This window comes from Grammomys surdaster, unplaced genomic scaffold (assembly GCF_004785775.1).
Source record: "Grammomys surdaster isolate TR1022 unplaced genomic scaffold, NIH_TR_1.0 167, whole genome shotgun sequence".
Classification (NCBI taxonomy): domain Eukaryota; kingdom Metazoa; phylum Chordata; class Mammalia; order Rodentia; family Muridae; genus Grammomys; species Grammomys surdaster.
The window spans coordinates 7,821,441-7,832,816 of NW_021604615.1; the positions used below are offsets into that span (position 1 = coordinate 7,821,441).

The window sequence follows — 11,376 nt, forward strand, 5'->3', positions numbered from 1 at the left end:
AGGAGGAGGAGGAGGAGGAGGAGGAGGAGGAGGAGGAGGAGGAGGAGAAAGAAAAAGAACCTCCAATATTCTTCCAGACTGAGTGCTTCAGGAGATCCCAAGCCTTATTACACAGGAAGCTCACATGTCAGAGACAGGATGGGAGGGTCGGTAAGCCAGGCTGATGAAGGGTCTGGACCTGCCTTTGAAGGTCAGGGTCGGTCCTTGTCCTGAGAGAACCCCAAGCAGGTGGATGCAGGGGGGCTTTGCTCCAGCTGCCACTATGTGGACTTACTCCCTGTCATACTTCAAACTCATCCCCCCAGTTAGTAAAAGTATCACTGCACTCCTGGGAGGGCAGGAAATGACATTGCCCCAGAGGACTGGGGGAGGCCAGCTGACCTGCCCAGATCATTGAGCTTCAGGTTCAGTGACAGACCACGTCTCAATAAACAGGGAAGTGTAGTTGAGAAAATGCCCCCCAAGACCTACTCTGGCCTCTACACCCACACAAGCAAGTATACAACACACAGTCATATACATACATGCACTGCAAACAATATAATAAATGTATATTTAGATACATCATTTTTTTTTTTAGAGAGAGAGAGAGAGAGAGAGAGAGAGAGAGAGAGAGAGAAAGGGAAAGAGAAAAGCTAATAAAGAGCAGAGAACTCCATGGGCAGTTGGAGCAGGCTTCCGTGCTCCCATGGAAGCTCATGACCCCAGGGAGCATGGCTTCCAGAAGTCCTGGGCTCTGCTGTCAGGGGACTCTTGCTGTCTCATCCATGACACACACCGCTCCCAAGGCAGGCACTGTCACCTCAGAAGCGAGAGGCCCTGTGTGAAACGCTCTCACCTGAATGCTCAGCTTGCCCTTGGTAACTCAGACTGCAAGGGGAGTTCTATGAGAAAGTTAAGGTTCTGACAGCAGACTTTAAAAGGCTGCATTCTGGTACCTGTGGCAATGTGTCCTAAAACTCACGTGTGATATCTAGGGATAGAAAAGAAAGCAAGCCTGCTTTTTAACACACTCAGTCGGGGGGTACGGGAGCTGGAGAGATGTCTCAGTTTACCTCACTGCTGCTCTTCCCATAGACCTGGATTCAATTCCCACACCCACGTGTGCATCACAGTCATATGTTGCTCTAGCTCTGAGGTCTGATGCTGTCTTCTGGCCTCCAAAGGCCCCAAGCACTTACATGGTACACAGACATACATGACATGAAACACCCCCACATATAAAATAGATACTTTTTTTTTTTTTTATTAAAGTCTGGGGCTGGAGGGCAGGGTAGGGGCATCTGCTGTTCCTCAGAGCTCAGGTGTCAGCGGGCAGCTGCTGGTAACATAAACTTCAGAGGGTCCAGTGCCCTGTTCCTGGCTCCTGCTGACACATAAACCCATACACATGAATAAAATTAATCTTTAAAAGTAAAAACTCGCCGAGCAGTGATGGCGCACGCCTTTAATCCCAGCACTTGGGAGGCAGAGGCAGATGGATTTCTGAGTTCGAGGCCAGCCTGGTCTACAGAGTGAGTTCCAGGATAGCCAGGACTACACAGAGAAACCCTGTCTCGAAAAACCAAAAAAAAAAAATAAAAACTAAAAACTCATTCTGAGACTTTTTTTAAAAAAAAGAATTATTTTAATCTGTGGATTTGTTAAAGTTCTGGAAAGATAAATTCTCATTACCTTAGGACAAGTTGTCTTTAAAAGTGTTTGCTTCCTGGAGAATTGAAAGATGCGGATTTGAAGGTTTTCTTGTGTGTTTTCTTTGCTGCTGTGTTGGGGACGGCTCCCACGGCCTGTGTGTCCAGCAGTCTCTTCTGCTTGGACCCCACAGCCCTTTTCTGACTGGAACTCTTGCTCTTCCAGCCAAGCACGTGGATTCAAAGTTACGAGCGGGCAACAAAGAAGCCACAGACGAGGAGCTGGAGAGGATCCTGGACAAGATCATGATTCTGTTCCGGTTCATCCATGGTGAGAAAGGAGGTGCTGTGCAGCCAGATGAGCGCGCAGACCTGCATTCAGAAGGAAAGATGGCCCCCAACCCGGAAGTAGTACCGTACCGAGTTGCTTCTTGCCCCTGGAGTGTAGGATGTAAACCAGGCATCTCAGGTCTTGGTTTTCCTGTTGCACAGGTAAAGATGTCTTTGAAGCATTTTATAAGAAAGACTTAGCAAAAAGGCTGCTGGTGGGGAAGAGCGCTTCGGTGGATGCCGAGAAGTCCATGCTGTCCAAGCTCAAGCACGGTGAGCTCAGGGCGGGCCGGTCCCCGGGCGGGCGCCATGCCAGCTCTCTCTCACCCTTCCTTCACGTACGCAGAGTGTGGAGCTGCGTTTACCAGCAAGCTGGAGGGCATGTTCAAGGACATGGAGCTTTCCAAAGACATCATGGTTCACTTCAAGCAGGTGAGTTGATCTTCAGTAAACTGGCTCAGTGTGGGTCACATTTGTAGCATAAGCTGAGTAAAGAGAGTCGTTACAGTAACGCGGAACCACACTGGAGCATGCTCAGAAGACCGAAGTAGATGCACATGTGAAACTGTGTTGTAAACATTACGCGATTTCCAGGCTGGGGATGTGGGTGCACACGTTTAATTCCAGTGCTTGGGAGGCAGAGACAGATGGATATCTTAGTTTAAAGCCAGCCTGTTTTCTACATAGCAAGTTCCAGGGCAGCCAGAGACACATAGAGAGACCTTGTCTCCAATAAATACATACATGCATACATACATACATACATACATACACGTGCATGTACCATTTCTTCTTCAGTGCATTCCGGATTTGTTTACTTATTTGTTTTGGCTATCTTTGTTTTTAGCATATGCAGAACCAAAGTGCACCAGGCCCCATTGACCTCACGGTGAACATACTCACCATGGGCTACTGGCCCACATACACACCCATGGAAGTGCACCTCCCTCCAGAGGTGAGTGGTCAGCTGCTGAACAAGCCCACTTAGGCCAGACCTCCTGCCTTAGTGGTGGGAGAAAGAGGTTGTCCCGACACCCTCTCCATGTTCAGTGGCCCTGGAAAGTGGTGTTTGGCCTCTTGAGCCACAGGCGTGGCACCTCATCAGCAGGGCACTGTAGATGGCGCCTCCCTGGCTGATCCTTGCTTCCCAGTATGAGACAATGATGAGTCTTGGTCATGGTGTGTGGGCCTTATGCACTGACTGTGATTTGAAGTGTTGTGGAGAGCCTGAAGTGGGACGTGGAGCTGTGGACTCAGGGAGGCTAAAATGGAATGCCCAAACCATCAGTGATGCCAAGAGAGGGAGGAGCAGGCCAGGCCTCCTGCTCAGTGACTGTTCTCATCAGAGGGTGAGGCTGTTCCAGAGGAGAGGCTCAGGAACTGCAGGTACCAGGGCAGCAAGAGTAAGGCTGGGCCCTACAGTAAGGTGGGCCCTGGTCACCACTCCCTGCTGAAACTCTTCAGTTCCCAGACTGGTTTCTCAGTTTCCTTGTTTGGTCCTCACAGGCCTCTGTAACCTTCTCTGTTTGTCTTCATCTCTGTCCTAGCTTTCCTCACAACACAGAGACAGGCCTGTACTCAGCGTTAGCTTGCAGATCTGCTTCTCCCTGGGCTGGCCATGGTATCCTGGGCCGGCTATGGTGCCCTGGGCCTCCAGCTTGCACTCACTGAACCTAACTAGACCAGTTCCTCCCACTCCCTGAGTGCTGCCTGCACCTGCCGTTTGCCATAGGCCTGACCACTGGGCGTCAAGTTTACTCTGTCTCAGCTAGGTTTGTGCCATGTTGCCTCTGCCCTAGTAGCTGTGCTTGGTCCTGCTCTCTGAGAATCATTTTTCCTACCCATTGAGCATCTCGGGACACTGTGGTGTTTTTCACTTGTTCCAAAATGTTCAAATGTATCCAAAGTGTGCAAGGTAATTCCTAGGACGCCTATGTTTGGCACTGGCTGTGGAGACAGCATCTCGTTCCTGTTCCGTGAACTATGTGATACCCTTGCTCTCACTGCCTCAGTGCAGGCCTCCCAGGATTATCCAGAAGCACCTCAGATCAGGAAATGCTCACGAATACAAGTCCTTCATTCAAGCTTTGCCAGCCGTCTGCAGTCTATCTTGATGACGGCCATGGTTAGTCTAGTTGTCAGCACGATTGAATTGAGGACTAACATAGGTTAGCCAAGTCTGCCTCGGCATGTGTCTGTGAGGGCATCTCTAGAGAGGATTGTATCAGGAGATTCTGACCTTTAGTCGGGTGATGGATTCAGATGGTGGTGATTGTAAGAAGGTTGTGGAGCTACAGGGTGTCTGTTGGTGTAATTGGAGGTAGCCTGCGGTCTGTCGGTGTAGTTGGAGGTAGCCTGCGGTCTGTCAGTGTAGTTGGAGGTAGCCTGCAGTCTGTCAGTGTAGTTGGAGGTAGCCTGCAGTCTGTCGGTGTAATTGGAGGTAGCCTGCGCACCCTGGCTCTGCTTCCTTTGCTTCAGTACTTCTGTTTCCTGGCCACTGGGAGGGGAGCCACACAGCCTTCCTCTGCCACACACTCCCTCCAGGACCTGTCCACCTTGCCCTGGGCCTAAAGGTGGTGATAGCACCCAACTCTGGACTGGGACTGACCCAAAGTGCACACATCCTCTCCAGTTGTTGTTGTCAGGTATTTGTTACCTTGTCACCGCAGTGACCACAGACTCACTGCTGTGGTACCCACTGCCCAGGGCACACAAGCAGGACCTCATCTCAGCTTCTGGGTCCATGTTCCACAGGAGCTGTTTAGGGCTGTGCTCATCTGTGCCTGTGTAAGGAGCCCTGTCTGAATCGGCCTTACTGTAATGAACGGCATTGCCTGCCCTATTCCATCTGTTTAGAACCTAACGTTGTGCTCTAGGGAAGGACTCTCTTCTCCACTTGATATAGCTGCCCTTAGGTCTGTCACTGAACTCACGGGTTCTTAGTTACTTATTTGATGCCCACGCCATCCAGAGCTTGTGGCTGGCTCGCTAGGCTTTTTCATACCCTCATTGTTTGTGAGGACATTTTTGGTTTGTAGCAGAAGGTGTTGGAGCCTTACCTAATACTGTATGTTTTCAACTGTGACAAAAAACACCTTCACATAGAATTTTCTATCTCACAGATGGAAGCCCTGTCCCCTCAGGTGGCCTAACCCTGTCTCTTCCCCTTGGGCAGCAGCCACTGTCTGCTTTCTGTATGACTTGCCCTTGATGCCCTGTTTTGGGGCTCATACGTGATGTGCACGTGGATGGGTTTCCGGTCCAGGATCCCTCGTGCTACAGTGGGTGTTGCTGCAGTGTTCCTCTTTTGACTCTTCACTCGGCCATTCACTGACGATGAGCCTCAGGTTCTTTCTGCCTGTCACAGCGTGCCTATGAGATGAGTGTTGGAACGCCATGGTCGCTTCTGGACAGATAGCTGGAACAGCTCTTCCCAGTGAGGAGCAGCTCATCGCTCTCAGGCTCCTGGCCTGCCACCCCTGAAGTAGGCGGGAGGCGGGGCCCGCCAGGGTGCTCTTTCCTGGGGATGATGTTAACCATCTTTTAAAAGTATTTACTTATTCAACATATATTACTGCCCTGTCTTCAGACACACCAGAACAGGGCATCGGATCCCATTACCGATGGCTGTGAGCCACCATGTATCTGCTGGGAATTGAACCCAGGACCTCTGGAAAAGCAGTTAGTGCTCTTAACTGTTGAGCCATCTCTCCAGCCCTAGGCCTGTTAGGCATCTTTTTGTGTGTGTGTTGGCTAAGCTGTCTTGTCAAACCCCTTTTCTGAGTTGTCTTTGGTTATTTTGAGTGTCTTCACATGTTCTGGACTCCTGACGCTGACAGAGTATTTGTATGATCTGCAGATACTTTCTCTGTGAGCTATCTTTGACTTTCTTGAAAGTGTTCTTCGTAGTTTGTTTTCTGTCGCTGCAACAGAATTCCTGAGACTGATAATTTAGTTCTCAAGTCTGGGGAGGCCAAGGTCTAAAGGCTGCCTGTGAGAAGGGGTCAAGTAGAGAAAAGGGTTCAGGAAAGATTGCCAGCCAAGCTGCTAGTGACTGCTGACCCACACTCCCTCCCTGGGTGCCCTTTGAGGTCATTCAGTATATGCTCTGCACGCATGTGTGCATGTCCCAGGTTAGCCTTCTGTCACTGACAGTACGTGAAAGAAACCACTTAGAGGAGTGAGGGTTCCTTTGTTCTCAGTCTCAGAGATTGTAGCCCATGGTCAGCTGGACTCACCATGGCTTTGAGACAGGAGCATCAAGGCTGCTCATCTCAGGGTCCAACCAGAGCCCAGGAACAGGACATACTCTCAGAGGCATATCCCCAAGACCTACTTGCGTCAACAGACCCTGCCTCTGAGTTTCCAGAACTTATTGCCAGTGTAATTCATTGATGAGGTCAGACCCCCTTGTGATTCACTTGTTTTTCAAAGCCCATCGACTTGCAGCCAAGCCTGTAGCACGTGAGCCCCCACGGGCCATGTCAATATGAACTGTGACAGTGTGTGCCAGCAGCCCAGCCAGAGGGAGAGGAAATGTACTGGGCTACAGGTACTGTACAGGCTACAGTGGCCACATGTGCCACTGGAGATGGCCAGCAGGAGTGAGTAGAGCCTGAGTGTCAAGCACAAAAACAGACAGTAGGCAGATGTCACAGGAAGCTCTGAGGTCTGAGGCCCATGGGTATTATCACAGTTAATACAGCCTAGAATATAACTGTCAAAACCTGAAGCTGCATTTTTAGCTCAGCTGTGCTGTCCTGTCAGAGTTTTGTCAGGTTCCATGTGATGGTGGTACACGCCTCTGTGAGTTGGAGGCCAGCCTGGTCTACACAGTTCTGTGACAGCCAAGCTACACAAGAAAACCCTGTGCCGAAAAAGAAACAAAACAAACAAACAAAAAAAGAGCTCTGTCACTCTCAGATGTCCTGAGTGTCTGTCTCCCATGTGTCTCCTCCTTGGCAGATGGTCAGACTTCAGGAAGTATTCAAGACGTTCTACCTGGGCAAGCACAGTGGCCGGAAGCTGCAATGGCAGACAACGCTGGGACATGCCGTGTTGAAGGCAGACTTTAAGGAGGTCAGGTCTTGGTCCAGTGCTCCTGTTTCTTCCTTTCTGGCAGGATGTTAGGAGAATTTTCAGATTGTCATTGAACTTCCGTAGCAATGAAAGGCAAGATTTTCTTCAGTACGATTCAGCAGTAGCTTTTCTTGTCAATTAAAATAACAAGTAAAGGGTTAATATTCTACTTAACAAGAATCAATAGTAAATTAATCAATAGCAAATTATTTGCCAGGGTTGGAGAATGAATCAGTAGATACAGTATCCTTGCTGCACAACCACGAAGGCCTGAGTTCAGATCCTTAGCACCCAGGTGTGGGTGTCAGCAGGACGCCTCGGCTGGTAAAGTCACCTGGCACCAAGCCTGGCAACGAGGACTACATGGTAGGAGGAGGGAAACCCTCCCCCAGGTTATCCTCTGACCCCCATAAATGCACATGACAGCCACACCTGCACATACAATGAACAAATACTTAAAACTTTGGTAATAGGCATGGCTGTGATCACATCTGACCTGAGCAGTCAGGGTGCAAAGTCATGGGGGAATCACAGGGCTTTCACCAGCCTCACTGAAAAACAGTGAAAGACCTATCTCAAGAGTTCAGAAAGCAGCAGAGTAGGGTACTTAGCATCCTCCTCTGGCCTCTGTACATGCACAGCAGCACACACCGCACACCACACACCACACACTGCACATCACACACGCAGTCAGGAAGAGAGCACTAGGTGTGAAAGACAGCTCTGAAAGCAGGCCTGAAAGGCCGTGTGATGAAAGTGTGCTCCAGTGCTCTGCTGAACAAAACAGTGAGGTCTGGCTGTGACCAAGATGCTGATGGATCCTGGAGAGGACCAGCAAGTGCAGCTCCCAGAGGGAGTTCAGCTGTGTGGGATCCTGGAGAGTGGTCTGTGGAAGTCTGGCTGCAGACCAAACCAGGTCACCTCCTTTTCACTGCTTTAGTTTCCAGTTCTAGAAAGCACCCTCTTTCGGGGCGCGTGTGTGTGTGTGTGTCCCCGAGGAGTCCAGAAGCATCCCAAATACCCTGAAAATACCACACACAGTTGTGACCCACCTGATGCAGGTGTTGGTTCCTACAAGAGCAGCAAGGTACTCTGGCGAGCTGCTCTGGCTGCCCTCCCTTCTCTCTTCTTTCTTCCTGTTAGCTATTTTATCTTCCTTCTGTCGTAAAGTGCCAAGTCAAGGAATAAGTTTTGTTATGTGCCAAGAAACCAAGAAGAGAATCTTTTAAGATTTCCATAGGCCAGGCGGTGGTGGCGCACGCCTTTCATCCCAGCACTTGGGAGGCAGAGGCAGGCAGATTTCTAAGTTCGAGGCCAGTCTGGTCTACAGAGTGAGTTCCAGGACAGCCAGGGCTATACAGAGAAACCCTGTCTCGAAAAAAAACAAACAAACAAACAAAAAGATTTCCACATACTCTCCTCCAAAGTCACTTCAGTTAGAGATGGTTAGGAGTCCTTACTAAGACATTTGCACAGATTACCGGATCAGAATGGTCACCTCAGAGCTGTAAGGAGCAAACACCAGCTGCACAAGGACATGAAAGAAGTATGTCACCGAGCAATGGCTGGGACAAACCACCCATGTTCACATCTCCAAGTTTAATGTATAAATCATGTGTGTTAAGGAGCATGCTCAGAGTTCGTATTTTGTAGAGCCATTATGACACACTCACCCATACATTGTATTACTCTATAAGGACCACATACGTTCTTCTGCAAGGTTTAGCAAAGTTGAGTTGTGCCACTTGTGAGTGTCTGGCTGTACAGTTAGGAGCTGACCTCTGCAGACAGCAGACAGCCCCTGCAAGAGGCACCCGACACTGTTCCTCTCCCAAATCCCCTTCCTACCCTTTGTCTTCTCCATACAGAACCGCCAGGTCTCATGCTTCTGACTGTCCCCTGGGACATTCTAGATAAGGAAAAAGGACCATGGAACATCCCTGGCAGAGTCTGCCTCACAGAGCAGCTGGGCAGAGGGCACACAGAGTGCACTGTTCACTTGCTCTTTGTTTGAACCAAGTGTTGGGAGCACTGCAGGCCTTCCTTTCCCATGCTTTCTCCCAAACTCCCTGTGCTCCTCCAAAGCCTCTGGGGTTTCCATTGCCACCCAGAGCCTCAGAAAGCCATGTGTGATAATGCGTGTCCGTGAGCCCAGCACTCCAGACGGCAGAAGGATAGAAAGTTCAAGGCCACCCTGAGATCATACAGCAAGCCATTGTCTTAAAACAGTAACAGCAACAAACAAATAGGCCTGGTGTCTGGGAAGTTATGTTAATTTGCAAGGACCGGTGGGTACTCAGCAGCCTGAATCCTCTGCCTCAGCCTTCCGCTCGTTGCTGGCTTACAGGCCTGTGTTGCCATGTCCAGCTCCAGGAATTTACATGGAATACTCAATAATCGTTTCATTCTTTTATAATTAATGACATAATTTCTTCTCACTTGGTGCCTGTTAGTTAGTTCTGAGTCCCCTAAAAAACAATGCATGCAAAGCATCCTGTTGTGACTTATAAAAAGTGTCCCAGCTCGGCTTCTGTGACGGCTCCATTCTCTTACAGGGGAAGAAGGAATTCCAGGTGTCGCTCTTCCAGACGCTGGTGCTGCTCATGTTCAATGAGGGGGATGGATTCAGCTTCGAAGACATAAAGATGGCCACCGGCATAGGTGGGAAGACTCCTCATGACATTGTTTGTTTGTTTGTAAGCTGTATCACCTTGGCTATTCTGGAAGTCAGAGATGTACTACTTCTGCCTCCAATTTGCTGGGGTTAAGGCGTGTACCCCACACTGGCACTTAATACTTCTGTGTTGATTTAACAGAGAGAGCATAGGCTGGAAGTGTGGCTCAGTAGCAGAGTGCTTGCCTAACCTGCACAGGAGCCTGGGTTTCATCCAGAGCACTAGGGAGAAGAGTTGAAGAGGTGTAGACTGTGGCACATCCACGGTTCCTCTCCTGGCTGAGTCTCTTGTGTGTTCTGTGACAAGTCTATCTCCTTTGCCTCCCTCAGAGGACAGCGAGTTGCGAAGAACACTGCAGTCTCTTGCCTGTGGTAAAGCACGGGTCCTGATTAAAAGTCCCAAAGGAAAGGAGGTGGAAGACGGGGATAAGTTCATCTTCAATGGAGACTTCAAACACAAGCTGTTCAGAATAAAGATCAATCAAATCCAGATGAAGGAAACCGTAAGTGCCTCTTCGTTTACACATGTTGTCTGGTCAAGGAGTCCTTAACATTTCTAGTAATGTTGTGACCACCAGAGGTCACAGCCTATGTCTGAATCAAGTACAAGTGTAGAGTTTTAGAATAGTGTCCTTTTATTGATCTTTAATTGATTTTATGTATCAATAGAAGTAAAAGTCAAGAAACTTGTTTGAAATCATACCTTCCCATATCAAATGCCAGAACAGAAGCAGCACATGGGATTTCCAGAAGTTAGTGCCTGCCCTCTGTTGTGCCTTGGAAGAAGGAAGTGGTCTACTACAGACCCTCAGACCTCAGAAGCAGCAATTCCAGCGGGAGCAGGCTCTCAGTTTCCCAAAGCTGGACAAGCCTACAACCACACTGTCAGCCCTTCTGACCTGAAGCTGACACACACTGGGTTCTAGTGCCTTCCTAGAGATGTTTACTCTAGTATATATATATATATGAAGGATTCTTACAAATTGTAGACGGGAGAACAGATTTGCAGAACAAGTGTAACTACCTAAGTGATGCCACAGGCTACCCCTCCCACAGACAGTGATTGTGTCACTTTTCCTGAGACTTTCAGTTTGCTGCACAGAAAATGTACTCAAAATACTCAGTGATGTGGTCTCCGAAGGTGGAGGGAGGTCTCCACAGTTACTAACACTGCTGCTCTTTCAGAGGACTTGCTTTCCCAGGGTCCACATGTGGCTCACAGCATCCTGAGCTGCTAGGAAGCCCTGGATACAGGCATTCTTACAAGAAAATACAGCTTCTAAATTCATTTTTCTAAGTGTTCATTTTAGAGTTGTACACTTGTGAAAAGTTAAGAGCTTTCATGGAACAAATTAAAACGTAGCAAAGCAGAACAAAGCCTGCGTCAGTCTGCATCAAACCAGTGTGTCAGTACAAAGCAATGTTGAAGCACCTGTTTACTCCTTCCGTTTTCCTTTCTCATTGTCCAGGTTGAAGAACAGGTTAGCACCACAGAGAGAGTATTCCAGGATAGACAGTACCAAATTGACGCTGCTATAGTCAGAATAATGAAAATGAGGAAGACACTTGGTCATAATCTTCTAGTTTCTGAATTATACAATCAGCTGAAATTTCCAGTGAAGGTGAGTACCGTCGGCACAGCTGGGTGTTAGGGTGAGTACC

At 48.9% G+C, this 11,376-nt stretch overlaps 1 protein-coding gene across 4 annotated transcripts in view; it reads left to right on the forward strand.

Moving 5' to 3' along the window:
* Cul4a (cullin 4A) overlaps positions 1 to 11,376 on the forward strand; it is a 43,112-nt gene that overhangs the window by 28,126 nt on the left and 3,610 nt on the right. For all 4 annotated transcript variants that reach the window (XM_028766266.1, XM_028766269.1, XM_028766268.1 and 1 more), the window contains 8 exons: positions 1,858 to 1,962; positions 2,124 to 2,234; positions 2,308 to 2,393; positions 2,809 to 2,916; positions 6,927 to 7,040; positions 9,596 to 9,701; positions 10,045 to 10,217; positions 11,184 to 11,336. In XM_028766266.1, the coding sequence (XP_028622099.1) occupies positions 1,858 to 1,962; positions 2,124 to 2,234; positions 2,308 to 2,393; positions 2,809 to 2,916; positions 6,927 to 7,040; positions 9,596 to 9,701; positions 10,045 to 10,217; positions 11,184 to 11,336 (956 nt within the window). The remainder of the gene's footprint in view (positions 1 to 1,857; positions 1,963 to 2,123; positions 2,235 to 2,307; positions 2,394 to 2,808; positions 2,917 to 6,926; positions 7,041 to 9,595; positions 9,702 to 10,044; positions 10,218 to 11,183; positions 11,337 to 11,376) is intronic.